Source organism: Anser anser (assembly GCF_964211835.1).
Source record: "Anser anser genome assembly, chromosome: 4".
Lineage (NCBI taxonomy): Eukaryota > Metazoa > Chordata > Aves > Anseriformes > Anatidae > Anser > Anser anser.
In genome coordinates this window covers 55,174,856-55,192,828 of record NC_139724.1, presented here as the reverse complement: position 1 = coordinate 55,192,828, position 17,973 = coordinate 55,174,856, and the positions used below count along the sequence as shown (strand labels likewise).

The 17,973-nt window shown below is 38.9% G+C and overlaps 1 protein-coding gene across 13 annotated transcripts in view; it reads left to right on the top strand.

Annotated features, from left to right (window-relative positions):
• Positions 1–17,973, top strand: part of TBC1D1 (TBC1 domain family member 1) — a 114,845-nt gene that overhangs the window by 78,455 nt on the left and 18,417 nt on the right. For 12 of the 13 annotated variants that reach the window (XM_083835690.1, XM_083835692.1, XM_083835695.1 and 9 more), the window contains 3 exons: positions 10,530–10,715; positions 14,511–14,672; positions 17,510–17,668. In XM_083835690.1, coding sequence (XP_083691816.1) covers positions 10,530–10,715; positions 14,511–14,672; positions 17,510–17,668 — 507 coding nt within the window. Of the gene's footprint in view, positions 1–6,053; positions 7,494–10,529; positions 10,716–14,510; positions 14,673–17,509; positions 17,669–17,973 lie in introns of those variants that run through there. The other variant, XM_083835689.1, reaches the window with a different exon arrangement.

Genomic DNA, 17,973 nt, shown 5'->3' with positions numbered 1-17,973 from the left:
AAAAAGAGACCTTGGCTAACTGGACACTGCACATAACAAAAACATTTGTCATTAATGAGTTGCTTGGAATGTAATTGGACTTAATATGGGGTAAACTGTATAGAGGCATAGATGCCTCTCAGATGCCTCTTCAAAGCTAAGTGACGTCAGGAGCATGTCTATGTATACATAACATGTGAAGTGGTCTCCTGCGCTTCGAGGTACATGAAGGGGATGCTCAACCTCAGCAAAGCTACTATTTTTGTGAATTTGATGCGTTTTTTTGTGACTGAAAGTAGTCTTACTAGTTTTTCAAAGCCACAAAACTTTCCCATATTAAATAGGAAAAACAAACAAACAAAATTGCCTGTTCAGACCTTTCCTATGAGACATAATAGCCGCAAGATACAATCTTAACAATCTACAGCTGGATAAGCAGAACAGTTGGAGAAAAAAAGTGTGGCCAAAAAGGAAAACAGGAAGTGCTATTAATAGGAGGAACAATTTAAAATAACCGTCCTTTTTCTTTACTCTTGTTGTCTTTTTCTGGGTTTGTTCCAATGTACATACTCAGTTTATGAACAGAGGGAGAAAACTCATTTTTTTAACAAGTATTTGGATTTTTTGGAGTGTTTTTGGCAGTAAAGAATGCTTAGTCATGATCAAATCTGTAGCCTTTAAGAGAACTCTGTACAAGCAATCTTACATTGGAACTCACTACCGCAGTTAACTCAGTAATCTCTGTAGTTCCAGAGAAACTGTAACTAGCTATCGTTCATCACCTTGTTCCTTTTTCTTTCATCTTTGCTTAAGGAGAAGCTACATGTGCAGCGGGGTCAGTCAGTTTGACAAGAGTTACCTGTAGTTGATTTTATTTTTAAGGCTTCCTTGCTCATTTTAGACTCTTCTCCTTTGGAAAAAGTCTCTATACAAACAGCTGATGTATGACCAAAAGATCAGTTTCAACCAAAATGGATGGAGGAGGAAGATTTTAAAGATACCATTTTTTTGTTGCATTACAAAAATAATCAGGCAGAGGAAAGCAAGACAACATTCATGTGTTTCCTGCTATAAACGGTGATTCCATTAACCAGTTTCTCTGGTCAAATGCAGTATCCCACACGCCACTCCAGGGTACTGAACAGGAGAGCAGTAAGGAAAGAAGGGCTAGGATTTAGTTATTTTTTAAAGTCAGCCAGCCAACCAATAATCTTAGATTTCTGAGTCAGAGGTGATAAAATTTTACAGGCTTAGCACAGACTGCTTTACTAAACTTTGTGTCAAGCATTAAATCTACCAGCGTGCCTGAACTGCATGCTGTGTTGACTAAGCATGGGCAGGCACTGCCAACTAAATGAGACTGCTCTGTTGCTGTAAAGTATTCGGATTTTAATCAGTAAGTATACATGTAAAATGTGACAAGGAATAGAGACAACTTTAAGCTTTATACACGTGTGAGCCCATTTGTATAGACAAGTGGGGAGCTGAACCTCAAGTTGCATCCTGTCCATTGCCACTCTGTGTGGTAGGAAGGTGTGTTTACTAAAAATAACTTAAGAACAATAAAGATCAAATAACTGATAAATAGCTTATGTAGAATTTTTGAGCTTAATCTTATGAGGTACTGAGTTTAAGGGATGTCTAGCGTCCTGACTTCCAACATGAAGCAGACTGCACCAAGTTCTGCTGTCTTGCACTTCCGAATCCTTTACTTCTTTAGGAGGTGCTCGTTAGTAGTTTCAGTGCTCTATGAGCTAAACTTTTGTTTCCTGTAGCTCAGCTAGAGCGGAATGTTTGCTAGCTGTGCCTTGATAGCTGCATTGTGTATGAGAAGGCGGAGAGCACATTGTTTTCCAGGCCCCATTATTTAAATGTACCACTTGCCTTATGCTTGAAGGAAACTTTTCATTTCTTACTAGTTTGGGAGTAGAATGAAAAGCAGTCCTAAATCGGTAGAGTGACAACCAACCATATATACTAGAAATGTTAAAATGCCTTTTTGCTTGCCAGTCGTGATTGCTGCCTTGCCTGATGACTGGACTCAACCCAGCCCCATTCAGAAAAAGTGAGCACTCTGAGACAACAGAAAGCCTTGGGTACGGGAAACCATTACTTCTGGGTGTTGGAGGAGCAACACCCATGTGCGTGCCCTTCCTCTAGCCACCTCCTGCTAGTGGGTGCTGCTATTTTCACACGGGTCTGTGTGTAAGTGAAGTGCAAGGAACAAATGTAATCTTGGGGCTGAGCTCACAGCTGGGTCCTGTTCCCCTGCCGCCTTCCCAAGGCAGCACTGAAGTTGAAGGGACTGTAATGTTTTATGATGAAGCACATAGGAGGCACATCACGCAGTTTGCCTGACAGAACAGCCTGTCACAGCCTCCTGCCAGCAACTCAGTCTCTGGTGAGCCTGAAGAGGCAGCTGGCTTCCAGTTTTTAGGGATCTTGAAAGGATTTTCTGCATAGGCAAAATGACCTGTAGAGATTGTTACTGCTTTCCAGCTGGTTGCAGAAAGTTTTCAGGATTGAAATGTGTTAGTTCTAACATAGCAAGCTACAGTGCAACCTCTCTTCTCCAGCTGTTTGCCCCTTGCCGTGCCCCAGAACTCCTCTTATACTCCTTTTGTCAGCGTCAGAAGGGTTTGTAGATCTAAACGATATGGTTTGCTTTCATTTTTTTCTATTTGTTAGAATTGACACATGGCAAAATTATTCAACCAGCCACTTGTACTTGGAAAAGGATCTAAAATACAGTTTCAGAACAGTAATGTTTCTTGTGAATACAATTTTTCTTCAGTGCTTCCAAAACAGTGTGATTTAGGGAAAGCTCCTGAACAGAGGCCAGGCCAGGCTGGACAGGTAAGGAGCAAGGAGTAGCTGTGCTGCTGTGGGTGGTGTGGAGCACTGGGGGGCAGCGTTTCTCTCTGCCAGCTGGATACGAGCTCAGTACCTTTTGCTGTGATATTTCTCTTTATTTTTTTTATTTATGCGGGTAGAATGAGTGCTGTATCTTATGAAGTGAGGAGATTGAAGAGGAGGAGCACAGGTCATTAACAAAATCAATTATGCTATAATCTGATGCAGTGCTGTATTTCTTTTGAAAGGAGGTGTTCATTAATCTTTTTCTACATTTTTTTTGGGCCAGTTTTCTGTAAATGAATGCATAAAATTCATTCTGGCTCTCACACTCGTTATCCTAAACATTTTAAATTATAAAAGTGTTTCTTCAGTTCTTTGATTTTTAGCTCCTCACCCTGCTTGCACCCAGGTTTTCATGCTTATGTGGAGACCCTCTAACAGAGGGTCCAACCGTCAACCTGACCTACTGCATCCCATCAATAAACCATGGCCCTTGGTACCTTCCGCCTGAGGGAAGGGTTCCTTCCCCATGTCCCTTCCCCACTAGGGAAGGGATTGCACAAGGGGGCAGTCCCTTCCCCAGTCCTACTGGCCATGTTTTTTCTGATGCAGGCCAGAATGCCATTGGCCTTGCTGACCCCCGGGCCCAGTGCTGGCTCTTGTTTGGCTGCCTGCTGACCAGCACCCCCAGGTCCTTTTCTGCCCGACAGCTTCCCAGCCACTCATGCCCAGGCCCGTACCACCGCATGGGGTTGCTGTGACCCACGTGCAGGACCTGGCACTTGGCCCTGTTGAACGTCACACAACTGGACATGGCCCATGGGCCCAGCCTGTCCAAAACGTCGATAAAAATACTAAATGAAACGGAGCCCGGTACTGAGCCCTGGGGAGTGCCACTGGGGACCGGGCACCAGCTGGGTTGAACTCTGCTCTATGGGACTCTTTGAGCCCAGCCATCCAGCCAGTTCTACACCCAGCAATCATACACCTGTCCAAGCCATGAGCAGCCAGCTTCTCCAGGAGAAAACTGTGGGAAACCATGCCAAAAGCTTTACTAAAATCCAGGTAAACCACATCCATAGCCTTTCCATCATCTACTTGGCAGGTCATCTTGTCATAGAAGGACAGTATCCTTATGGGAAAAATGATGAAGGGAACAGCTTGGCATCATTTAAATCAGCCAAAGTATGGGCTTCACTCAAAGGTGAATAGTTTTCTGTGGGATCAATTTTCTAAGGTCATTGACAGTATTACACAAGGATTAGGGCAAGCACACGGAGGGTGGCAGGGGCACGTGCCTAGAAGCAGAGGTTGGGTTCTCTTGCCCTTCTCAGGGGCAGTACGCACTTCAGCCAGTGCAGAGTGATCATGAAACTTCAGCTTGCACTGTAGCACAGCACTATATTTATGTACTTGAGCTCAATATCTGTAAATCTCTGTGCAGTGGATTTTTTTCACTATGGTTTTTGCATAATGACAATTCAGAATTGGTCATAGCGGGAAAGCTGTTTTGCAGACTGTCAGAAGCTCCCAGCAGAGTAGAGCCAAATGCTAGATTTAAAGGGTGCGTGAATTGTTTTCTAAAATAAACGGTGGGAAATTAATGGCTCTTGCAGTGAGCTTTCTTCCTGTGGGAGGTAGCTAGCAAGATTTTTATAACAGCTCTGTCAGTTTTAGGTTGGGGAATGGGTGATCTGTTTTAAGTTGGGCATTGGGGTGGAGTTGCATGTTGAAAGAAACAGTAATTTGGAGGAATGAAATGTTGTGTAGTGTTTAGCAGTGCATGGGGGGGGGGGGGGGGAAGGGGCTTTAGCCAGAACAACTATGTAGTATTTGAAAACTTGACTTGCAGAAAGATATCCTTTCAGAAAGGACAAGCATCTCCATACAGGAAAAAGAAACAACCCACATCTTAATTCATTCATTAAAAGGATTTGGGTTTCAGTCTCTGGTAGATAGAAGTAGCAGGCTGTTAAATCATAAGTGCTGAAGAGAATCTTCCTATAAAAATTTGGATGCAAAGAACTGTTATTAAAACAAGTTGTAGTTAGCACCTGTCCATTCGTTTATTTGCTTGTGGTGAGGTGTTATTTATACATTATTTACGCAAAAGTATTTTTTAAATCATTTTGTAGTAATATTGCAAATACTGTAAAATCTCATTTTAGCATTCTATACTTAGAAAGTACTTAGAATTTTTACATAGTGTAAATTATTTGCAGTGTGTTCTCCAAAGCTGTTGAAGTGTTTTTTTAGCAAAGAAATGATTATTAACTAACAACAAATTTTGTAAATGCTGTAATAAATCCTGCTTATTAGAATTGATCCCTCAGTTATGTCCCTTTCAGAATGTACATATGCTGATAATCTTGATTTGTAGAATAGGAGCTGGGCTATCAGCAGTACCACAAATCATGTGCAATGACTTCTGTGCCCACTGGAATATCAAGGCATTCATTTTTCAGCGTTTAATAATATTAATAAATGGGGTGAGTTTTGAAGGTAGTGATTACTTTTGAAGAAGCTCTTAGCTGTAACTGAAAAATCAAACTCTAAACTATCTCTCAGAGCTGATTTTAACCAATTGTACTGAAATACACAAGTTTTCAACAACTTGTTCAGTCATTGCCTGAAGTTGTATGTGAGACTAGAAGAACTTGCTGCTGCTTGTGATTCCAAATCTAAAGTTTTCCGGTAACACAAGGCATCTGGTCATGCTACTTAAGCGATTATGAAGATTCTCTCATTTGTTTGGTGAGCTGAAATTTGTGATGCTTAAAATGCAGCAAACTAAAATAGTCTGGTGCAAAAAATGAAATGCTTAGCTGGGATTCTTCCATGCATGTTTTCAGTGAGGTATCTTGCCTGACTTATTAACCCTGGAGAGAGGATGTGGCTGGTAAACAGCACATTTAGATAGTAACGTGTAAAATGGCAGTAGCGCTTCATATTTGAACCTCCTCTCTCTTAGCTTCATGTAAAACCAAAAACAAACACTAAAATAAAACCATTTTCTACATGAAGGGTTGCAGCTTCTATTCAAAGATGAATCTTGTAGTCTTGTTTTTGATAGTTGAAGTTGGTTAGGCTAAGCGCTTGTGAAAGAATGTTTTGAAAATTTAGGCTTTTAGGTGGGTTTGTCACTTCTATTGTTTTTGACTGTGTGGTTTCTCTTAGTGGGTTTCGGTTTTTTTCTTGTTTTTGCAAAGCCTCGTTTGGTACTGAGATTGGTTGAATAAGAAACTATTGATCAATTAAAGTTAGTCAATTACAAATTAACTTTCATAAAAAATAAGGCTTAAGGCAGTATTCTGATAATTCGCTGTTGGGATGCTTTAATGATAGTTTTGTGCAATACATGTGTGGATCCTTTTGGAGTGTAGGGCTACTCTGCATCTTAGGACTGAAGCACTGCTACGCAAAGCCAAAGAGTCAGGTACAAATAAATGGATTTGCTGTACAAATGCCTTCTCAGTCCATTCTTATTATATACAGCTCGTTCTTACTATATACAGCTCGTTCTTTCTTGGGTGTTGTGAGAGGTGGGAGCATCAGAGCAGTACTTGTGATGTAAGTATGGATGCACTAGTTCATTTGTACATTTCCAGGAGCAGTTTTACCTGTAGCTCTTTACCTTACAGCAAGTTCTTACCAGCACAGGGCTGTTTGTGGCTTTCCCAGTGAAGTACACGCTTTCTCAAGGAATACTCAGTTTGTACCCACAGACTTGAAGAGGTACATGGTGCAGGAAAGCAATATGGACTTCCTGTGGAAAATAACTTCTATGTTGATAAGATATAATAATAGTTATCAAGTCAACTTGCCCAGTCCTGAACCTGAATTGCTGAAGTATGGTAGGCCTGTAGAAGTAGCATGTATGGAGGCAGAATTTTATATGGAGCTGCAGTGAGGGGTGCAATATATTTGAAAGAAGTACAGGCCAAACGCGGACTAGGGGTCTGCAAGAGCCAACAAGGTTGGCAGTTGAACAGGGAAGCAGTCTTTCTGTGTGTGCTGACACACTTAGTGTCCTTAAATGCACCTACTAATCTAATGCAAGTTTTGAAAGCTGCAATGACTTGGGTTTTAACACATGGCAGTTTGATTCAGTGGAACGTGCGCTCCTGGTTACGTTCGGTTCAGTTGCTCTACTGCTTGTCTTTGCTTTCTCTGCTGTCCTCCAGATCATTTGTGCATAACAATGAAATATTCCGTTTCTTGTTACAGTATTTCTTCTCTGATCTCTTCTGTATGTGAAAGCTGGATGGCACATCTGCCAATGGCTCTGTTGTATGTTCATGGATGTGGATTAGTGTTGACTTACCAAACGTGCGTTATTTTATACTTTGCTTTGAGGGCTTACCTGGCCATTCCACCTCCCTGCCTTTGCCAGCCAAACAGCTGACGCAACTCTGCAAACTTAACAAGCCACCTGAGCAGTTAAACTGGTTCATTTTGGTTTCTATACATCCTGGCACATGCCAGGATGGTGATGGAAGGGAAGGCAGGTTGTGAATGTGTTGCGCTTTATCAGAGTGGACTTCAGACTTTCTGTTAAATGTCCACAAGTGATAAGAAGAAAGAAAGAAAAGATAGAAAAGGAGCTGCCAGTTGGAAGGCAAAACCAAACCTAGGACTCTTCCACAGAGGAACTGGAGGTAGGGTTGATAATAATAATTTTTCAGCTTGTAGAATTTTATAATTTCTTTGTTCTTTTTTTTTTTTATAGCCTTAACTTCTGTGAGCTATATTTCTTTAAGTGTCTTCACTAAAGGTTAGTTGGTAACAGACGAGAATTTTTCAATTTAAATGGAAGCAGGACCATGCTCCCGAGTGGTTAATGCTCTGCGGTGGTTACATGTGTTGCTACAGTAGGGTTGATCACTGGAGGACTAGAACTGAGTGACATCTCCAATAAATCTGAAGGTGATCTTTTATTAAGTTGGTCCTTGGAGAACAATCCACAAAATTTGCACTGAGGAAGTAGAAGGTATACGTTAACAGGAGAATGTTAGGGTCATTCTTGCTTTAGGAAAACAATGTGTGGATGTATTTAATTCATTTCTTTGCATGTGTTTTCACAGCCTGTTTTTTTGTTCTTGTTTTTTCCTTAAGCGGTTATCCATAAGCTGTCTCTGTAGATAGTTTGATAATTTCTAACACATTACATGTGTACATACACACATATAAAACCAGAATACATACCTGACACTGTGATCCATAAACCACTGAGAGGATGAGTAGGGTGGGAAGAGATTTGTTCCCCCCAAGAAGATGTACGTGCATCTTACTGGATGTTCTGAGAATGTACCAAGTGAATAGATTACAGACAGAGTGTAGTGGATAAGGATGTTCCTATCTATATCACTTTTACTTTTTACACTAATGCTTGTTGACCATTTGGGGGAATTCCTTTTTCTTAAGGCAATGTTGCTATTTGCATGCAGTGCTGTCTTAAAGAAAATGAAAGACTTTACTTAAAGATGGAAAGTTGTTGTTGTTTTTTTTTCCTCCAAGTTCCCTATTTATTAATGGCAACGAAGCCAGTTCTGCTAGTATTATCATTAAGAGCCTTTCTCTTATAATATTATTTAATATACATTGAAAAGGGATGAAACCTACTCATTGCAGTCATTCTACATAAAAACGTACAGAACATTGATGTACATGCTATACCATCACAAAAGTAACAAGTCAAAATAATTTTCTTTTAATTCTCAAGCTCTTTTACAGTTGTAAGTCTTTGCCTAGGGACATCTTTTCATTTACTTGTAAAGAAAAAGTGAAATGAATGTTTCCCAGTTTGTTTTAAAGGATCTGATATAATTTTTTTATTGTGTTGATAATAATCAGCTGTATTTCAGAATGCATACGTGTCAGTGTTTCCTACTTCTTTGTGACACGTGGTGGTTGCATTTAAAGAGTCAAATATTTGTCCTTTGCTTAGTTCACCATCCCATGAAGCTTATTGTTCTATGAAATGCTGTAGATGCCCAGAGTCTTCGTATCCACACTTCTATAAACTCAGACTTTGGATATATGTTTAAATTGTGCCTACTAGCCAAAGAGGTTGAATTTATTTTTATATGTATTTTAGTACTTGAATTTAGTACTTGTGTGGTAACACAAATAAATGTTGTATAAGGAAACAGGTGGTATTTGGACCCACCCTATTGCTCTCCTACTCTTCAAGAGGAAAAAACAGACAGTGGCAAAGCGTAGAAAACCAGAAGCCAACAGCTGTGAACATTTCCATTCATATTTAGCCGTCAGGTTCAGTTGTGTGAGTGCCTTCAAACAAACAAGAAAAGAATAGCAGCATATGAACCATGTGAGTCAACATACGGTAGCTTTCTGAGCAGAATTTAAAGGGATAAAAGCCCTTCTGGTTTGTAAGTTTGTAGAGATGTGATAATTTGTGTGTGTGTGTGTGTGTGTGTTTGGTTTGAAATACTTATCACCATGCTAGCCAGTGATAAAAGAAATGGACCACCGAGCTACCATGCAGAATGATTGTTTCTGGAATGCTGCTTTTCCAGGAGCATGCACAGATATACTTGTCTTTGTCAGGAGAGTGGGGAATAGTTCTAGTTACACTGATTTTAAAGCATTTTCTTGCGTGTGTAATTGGTCAGCTTCTCCTCAGGGAGATGTTCCTCAGCCATTCTGTTTGGATAAGGGAGAAGCGCTGTTGTGATGAATTTCCATTTGGAGTTCAGTAGAAAGAGAGGAGTGGTTTTGTTTGATCATTCATTTTAAAGGTGGTAAATTAAGTAATTTTTCTTCTAAATATATCAAAGACTACTGAGCCTTCAGAAAAGTTGTATAAAACAATAATAGAACTAAGTGATACTACATCAGGTATTAAGAAAGCAAAGTGTAAGAACTTAGGCTTCTTACATTGAGGACTTGATTAAAAACAATGTTTACCCTTTCCCTAAGAAGAAAAGATTTCTCAATTTGTATGAGATACATTTAAGGATCTCTTTCTTTTGTAGTGATATCAGTCTTTTTAGGATCACCTTGTGTTCCTGTCAAAAAGATGCATTTTGTGGTAGGCTGATTGAAGCCAAAAGCAAAAGTGCAGAAGGTTGTGATGTGGTTAAAAATTAGAAGTAAGAACAAAGGTGTCTTAAGTGTTTATCTCCCTTTCTGAATGTTTACTTTAAGAACAGGTAATTTATCCCATTGTATGGCCTTAGTTGGTGTTGTGTGTGTGTAGCTAAGGGTGTGTGTTTTCTTTGTCAAACAGAGTTTAGAGATTATTTTTTAAATTAAGTGGGTGCTATATTTGATTTTATATGCTATTTGAATCATACCTGTTTTCAGCTATAGGTTGTATATCTGCAGGTTTTCAGACTTGCCTTTTTCCTTTTATTTCTGTCTTGTAAAGCTGTAATTAGTAAGTGATGATGTTGGCATATGACACACAGTTAAAAAAAAAAAAATTAATGTCCAGGCTTTGGCCCATATGATTCTTATTCAGAAAAAACCAATGTAAATCTGTTTGAAATTGTCATCTGGAAAATCTTGCTTGGTATTGCTGCATCCTCTGTGTGTGTATGTTTCTAAGTATGTATATATATAAATATGTATACCGATATATAGTTATATATGTAATCGTTGAAAATGTGTCCTTTTGTTCACCTGTTCATGAAGTCTAAGTAGTTCACAACAGCTTCTCTTTTTCAAAGATTACTCTGAACTGGGGGAACTTCCACCCAGATCCCCTTTGGAACCAGTGTGTGAAGATGGCCCCTTTGGTCCTGTGAAGGAAGAAAGGAAACGGACACCCCGTGAGCTTCGTGAGTTGTGGAAGAAAGCCATTATTCAGCAGATACTGCTTCTCAGAATGGAGAAAGAAAACCAGAAATTACAAGGTTGGTGAAGCTCTTTGTTACACACTACTGTGGTACAAGTTCAGATCTCAGTTTGCTCTGTGGCCTTGGCAGTGGATTGGACCAAACCTTAATGAAATGTATTAGGGACATATAGGTAAATCAGTTTAGCAGCATCTCCCTCAGCTCTCATTATGGTAAGTAATGATTTACTATTTATTTATTGTAAGTACTTAACCTTATAATTTGTTTACTTCATCTTAATTGCTACTCTTTTAGTTTACAGTGGCTGAAGTATTTTAGTCTGGTGTCTAGAAGCGAAAATAAGGAAATACCACAATCACTGAGAAACTTGAAGCTGTGGTGGTTCTTAACACAAATTTTTGTGGCCAAATGCTTCCTGCAAGTCTGTCATGGTGGTAGTTGTGACATGTAAAGTCAAAATGCAGGTCATTAAGAATATCCATTTTAATGTGGCAGCTGCATACAGAATCACAAGTGACTGTCCTTGAGAGGTGCTCCTTTGAGGATATGACTTAGGAGGACAGAAATGTTTATCTGGCTGATTTTAGAAGTTCAGGAAGGGAGTAGCCGCCTGGGTGTGGGGCACCTGGCATAAAAATGGCCATTCTTATTTGCCTTTGTGTAAACTTGGGGAAGGATTGTCTTCCATGAAGAACAGCTGTGTAGAGTAAGGACCCAACAGTGTGAAAAGTTCAGTATACCAAATGCGAAATCTTTTTATAAACTTGGGATGAAACTCCTGGCTGTAGGAGAAGACGCTTCTCTTGGACATTGGATATGGTCCCCCACAGCACTTACCCTACCTGCAAGCTATTTGCTGCTGGTAGTATAGCTCTACTTGGGCCCTGCTATTTGAAGAATACCTGATACCTGAATTTCCTGAGTCCCAGAGGTGGCAGGCACATTCCCAAAAAGTGCTAATACATTTTATACAAAACTGCTAGTACAACAAATCCTGGCCACAGGAGCCAAATATACAATGCTAGGTGCCATGAGAAGCGTCTGGAGAAAGAGGTACTGACAGCAGTGATTTATACCTGAAGGCCTGAGGTGTGCAGTATGCACTTTGGAATAAAGAAGTTGTCCTAGGTAGCTGCTGCATGAACAACTCAACCAGTGAGACAGTACTTGCAAAACCATAGGATCATAGAATCATGAGGGTTGGAAAAGACCTCCAAGATCATCTGGCCCAACCATCCCCCCTACCACCAATGTCACCCACAAAACCATGTCCCTAAGCACCACGTCCAACCTTTCCTTGGACACCCTCAGGGGTGGTGACTCCACCACCTCCTTGGGCAACCCATTCCAATGCCTGACTACTCTTTCTGAGAAGAAATGTCTCCTAATTTCCAACATAAACCTCCACTGGAGCAATTTCAGGCCATTCCCTCTAGTCGTATTGCTAGTTATCTTTATGCTGCAGTAAGTACAGCTTTGCAACGTCATGCCACCTGCTCTGATGCTTTTGTCTCTGGGAAGAAAAGTAAGAATTTCACATGCAGTAATAAATCTGAGTACTGCTATTTAGTACTAAACAAAGTATTAAAATTCAATGCACGGTTGCATTTTTACTGATAAGGCTTAAGTGTGATATTGGGAATTAAGTATCGTCAGTATCTAAATAAGCTTTTTAATGAAGGCATATTCTATCATCAGTCCTTGTGTGTCACTCTGTCACATTTCTGCACGATACAAGAAGGCTGAATCAAGCTGTCAGTTGCCAAGCGCCACAAAACATGTTTGCAAAAGACAAAAAATGGAAAGATTTCTCAGAGTTTGTTTTCATGTGAACTGAAAGTTAAATGCCATTTTTAAGTTATCTTCATACCTGTGTGTAAGACTTGTTAATATTCTAATATATAAATATGTTGCATTTTACCTAAAGAAAATGTGAATGTATTGACTTCACTATGTGGTCTAGATACACTGTCACTTTCAGCGTGGGCACACAGCTATAATACAGCCTTCAGTGCTTGTAATCACATTGTTCTGGTTATGGCCCTGGTAAATTTCAGGTGATTTTTAACAGTTTCCAAAATAGTCATTTCTGCTTCAGGCAGGCAGTGGAAGGGAAAAACTTCAAGGAAAAATAATTTTAGTGTATTTATATAAGCAACATAGAAACATTGAAGAATAGAACATGCAAGCATCGAAGAATTAAACTAAAAAATAACGTCCTTTTAACATACATTTTTTCTCAATACTGTAACAAATAGGAGTGTGATTTTTGGTGAATTTCTATTGTGAATTTTCAAAGTGGCAATAGGCTTATGCTGTATGGCAGAATGTCCTCAAAATGGCATTCTTGTTAGCATTACAATAATGCATCATCACAACAATGAGGTATGGTGAATGTATCACAGCAACGTTATTAAAAAGCATGGTTGCTTTTTGATATAATCTTTCAAAAACATGGTTCCAAATCTTGCAATTTGCTCAATGACCATTATTGAGAAGCAGTTTTTTTTAATTTATTTTTTTTATACTAATAGATCCTTTTCAGTCCTTTCTTATTCTTGAACCTGTGCCCTGCTGGTTGTGCAGGTAGAGAGCTGCTGCCCATATTCCAGAACTCTTGTGCTGGGACTGCATGTGTTGAGTCTACAGCCACATTACAGTCCAGTTAAATAAAAAAACAAAACCAAAAAAAAACTGGGACACCCACTGTTAGGTTCTCCATTGACTTGTCGGAGTGTATTTACTACACTTTCTTTGTAGTTTCGTGTAGGTTTCCTTATAGCATATTCTTGCAACATTTTCTCCCTTTTAGGAATAGATGTCTGACACCTTTCCATCTCATCTGTACAGCACCTTTTTTTCCAGAAAAAGCTGAAAAATCTCTTCTGTTCTTCTGGTCTTGTGACCTGCACAAATTCATTCAGTGTTCCTACAGGTCTTTAGTTTACATAAACGCCACTAATAAACCATTTTTTCCAGGTATGCTTTCACACTTTATCCATGAAAACAAACAACACAGAAACAACACGTAAATGTTTTGCCAGGAGTCCCTTTGAAATTCTCGCTCCAGTTCCAAACTTCGGAGTTCACGTTCATATACAGAATTTATTTTCATTTTTGCCACGATTCTTTGATGCTTTCCCTCAGCATTTGAAGGATTATTTAATACAGTGCAATATTCTTGTAACTCAGAATCTGAGACAAGCACAAAAATGTATTGGATCCCTGCTTGAGGAGCCGTGGTGATCTAAAAGGCCTTATTTAAGACTGAGTTACATGCTGACCCTTGTTCTGATTTCTTCAATGGCAACTTCAAGAGAGCCTTGATAGGTTCAACATTCTGTTTGTGTTCAGAGTTCTGAAGCTTCCTACACTTGAACTTTCCTTTTTATGTGGACTATAAAGTGTCATAATAAGTAGATGCAACTTTATTTTTGTGATTTTTTTGGTGCAAGTCTTGTGCACTAATTTTTCTAAGAGTTTGGAAATGGAAATATCCTGATAGGAGAATTTTGGCTTTCATTTGTGAGTCAGAGTCTCTCATGTTTCTTTAGATTTAAGAGTTGCCTAGCTGTAAGGAGCTTCATGTAACAGGCAAAACACTGTTAATGCAAGTAGCTGCATGTAATATCTTAAAATAGACAACCAACCAACCAAAAAAAATTATCACCACCAACAAAAACCCACACCACAATCACAACAATTTTTACACTTAATGTTTCAGAATTAATTGGCTTCAATTTTTGACGGATTGCAGGGTAACTGTTTGCATGATGAAGTTCTAAGTTAAATTAACCCATTTTACAAATATTAAATGGTACTAACTGGTGCATTCGTGATACAATTTCCCAGCTTCGGAAAACAATTTGCAGAACAGACGTCTGAAACTTGACTATGAAGAAATAACACCGTGCTTAAAAGATGTGACTCTGATTTGGGAAAAAATGTTGAGTACACCTGGAAGGTCAAAGATTAAATTTGACATGGAAAAAATACACTCTGCTGTTGGACAAGGTAAGCACTGTTTGTTATTTTGAGTTGTTGAAGTGTGCGTAAATTGAAAAGGAATAGGGTGACTCTTTACTCCTTATAACCAGGTTCTTGCTGGAGCTGTTTCTCAGGTTGCTGACTACACGAGTAACAATGTTTGGTATCTTCATGGTTATTTGTATGCATGTAACTTTCCCTTTCAGCATTAGCTGCAGTTGTATTAATGGGGTTAAAATACTTGGGGTTCTCTCTTTTTTAACATAAACTCTGCTTACGGGAAAGGTGTATAGTACCTCTTCGTATCATAATAGTTGCAACCCAATTTTATAAACAAAGTTGTAATTAAAGAAATGAGTCTGGATAATGCCAAAGACATGACTGTGTAAAGAACTGAAGAAGCTGTGTGTACTGGAAATTCTGGAAATTCTGTTCCAGCCTGGCTAATACATGTACATACAAACACTATACATTGCTATTTCTCTAGAACTGCTTTTTTTTTTTTCTGAGATGAACTAAGCATGTGCTTACAGTCTTCCTCGGAAATGCAGGACTGAGTGAGCAGACCTCATCTTCGTTGCATCAAAAAAAATATAACCTATGGAAGTTTTTTAAAAGTTCTAAAAAAATGGGTTATTGCTCAATGTTACTTATGCCATGGTTGGACCTGAAGGCTGTATGCTCAGTGCTGTACGTAGCTGATGCCGAAGACAGCTTCTCCAAGGAGCGTTCTATAGTTTTATACAAAGTTTTTCAATGTGTAAAGGAAGTATCAAGAATTCACTGCTAGCAGATGCTGTTTAATACTGTAAATACTGAGCCTACCTGTATGTTGTTATCTGAGCAAGTTGCACCAAATTGTCCATTTGTAATGACTGGGTAGCTCCACATTTCTAACAGTATCAAATATCCCAAGCACAGATATCTGCGGAGTACAAAAAGCTCATTACCGCAGGTGTCCTTCCTTTCATATAGATAAAGGCCTCTGTCCAGTCAATATGTGAACATGAGAAAAACTTGATTTCTGTTGATAGTCCAGTGATGCTGGCCTGCGTTGGTGTTCAAGCTAGCAGTTTAACTTGAAGTGATGCAAAATAAATAAATAAATCTCTGCTTAATGGATCGCTACTAATAAAACAGATGCAAGTAGCCAGCAGATGGGTAAATAATCCATAGATCTTAATGCTACAAACATCTCTATAGATCCTAATTGTGGCAAAACCAAGTTTTAGAGTGATGTCAAATTTCATATAAATGCAGAAATGAAAAATGCATTTAAATTCAACTGAGCAAGTTCTAGTTTAGACCAAAGCTGTTAAAAATAACTTGAGTAAGCAAGGCAAACAAGCAAGAAATGCAAGATTCAGTAGGCATGGGGCTTAAATTAGGATAGTAAATATGTAGTATTGACCCATAACATACACTGTAGTAGCTGTTTAAGTATAATGCGTGTTTGATTTACACGTACAATGCAGCATAGAGATGAACTCAATATGGAACTATTTCTCTTAAGGGAACTTTAATTCACTTGTAATTTTGCATCTGTAGATGTGCTCTATTAAGCCAATTCTACCCTATGTGAGACATTCATCCTCACTGAGGTTAACAGGACTTTATATGGATATCTGAAGAGGCACTTTCCCTCACTGCTTCATGTTGGAGACTTCCAATAATCAGGGTTAAGCTCCCTGAAGTAATTTACAGACACACAGTCTAAATATACTTGTGGTTTGGATTCAAATACCATACAGATCTACTAGTATTTCATGCTACAGTAGTTGTCTCTGAGTTACAGTAGTCTAGCAAAAATAAGTATTGCAGAGAGAAATTCATACCCTTTTGTGCTGATATGAGAGACAGTAAAGTTGCTATTTTGTTATCTTTCCATGCAAGATGTATGCTTGAGTTAATTTTTTATTTCTTCTATTGCTGTAGACATCCATACGTTACAAATATAATGGGGGGAAAAAAAAAGCAAACCTCTGAAGAACTTACAGCCATAGGTTGCTTCAAACTGTAATACCTGGTTGCAGTATATCATGGATTAGACAGAATACTTGCCCAAAGAATAGGGTATTGAATTCTTGGGTAGATGATACAATAGTGCCAATCTTGTGCTGAATAAAGTATGCATGTAATAATAACCTTTCTGTTCCTTTCAGAGCTTTGCATATAGATGCAGATAAAGGTTACTGTTATGTATGTGAAATAGTTAAGTAGCTTCATCCCTTGATACAGAGAAAGAAATTCAGGCTTTAATAGATTTTTACTTGCACCAATCATTCAGCAAGCCCATAGCAAAATTGGAAATTAAATACTTGCTTCCTGATTGCTTGGCTTTTGTTGTAGTCTCTAGACCACATCTCATTTGTACTTGTAAATTCTTTGGGTATATATGCATCCCGGCTTCCTGAAATTTATTCCCAACAGAAATGTCAGTGCTGTATTTGGGGAAAATGTTAATTTTATTGCAGAGCCTTATCGTATATTTTAATATGGAAAATGGATGATAAGCATATAGTTTTTCAGAGACCAGCATTACAATTTTTGCTGCCTCCTCTAGTACTTCTTAGACTGAATGTAACTGCTAACCTTAGACTTAGGCAAGCTCACCGTGTTTCCACCTTAAATCTGTCCTGCTACATTGCCAGTGTCTTTTATTGGTGAAGGAAGTACAAGCACATTAGTTTGATCTGCTTCTATGGTCTACTGGAGGCAGCAGATAGATATCTGGCAGATATGGATCTGCTTGCATATCTAGATACAAGATACAGATCTTTAGTTCCTGAAGCCTGTTAGCTCAACTGTAGCTGAACCCTCAGTATGAGTGGGAATTTACGGTTTTAATGACCTTCTTCTCTCAGGAGTACCACGCCACCACCGTGGGGAGATCTGGAAATTTCTAGCAGAGCAGTACCATCTTAAACATCATTTTCCAAATAAACAACAACCAAAGGACACACCTTATAAAGAACTCCTGAAACAGCTAACTTCCCAGCAACATGCAATACTTATTGACCTAGGTAAGTACAGGAGTGCTGTGAAATTAAAATAAGGGTTTTAAGATCTCCAGAAGAGAAATAAATAAAAGAAAGTAACACATAAAAAGCCTCTCAACATTTAATAATAGGTTGTTGGTAAAAACTGCTTTTGATGTGGTGTGAGAACTATTACTTGGCACCACAAAGAAAACGTAAAATCTGCCTTTCAAGCACAAAGGTCCTTTGCAACATGTGGTAATTAGAGGCAGAACCAGATGCATCTCTAATGCATCTGTGTTTCAGATATTGATGGTGAACTCCATAGATCAGTGGAATACAAATTGTCA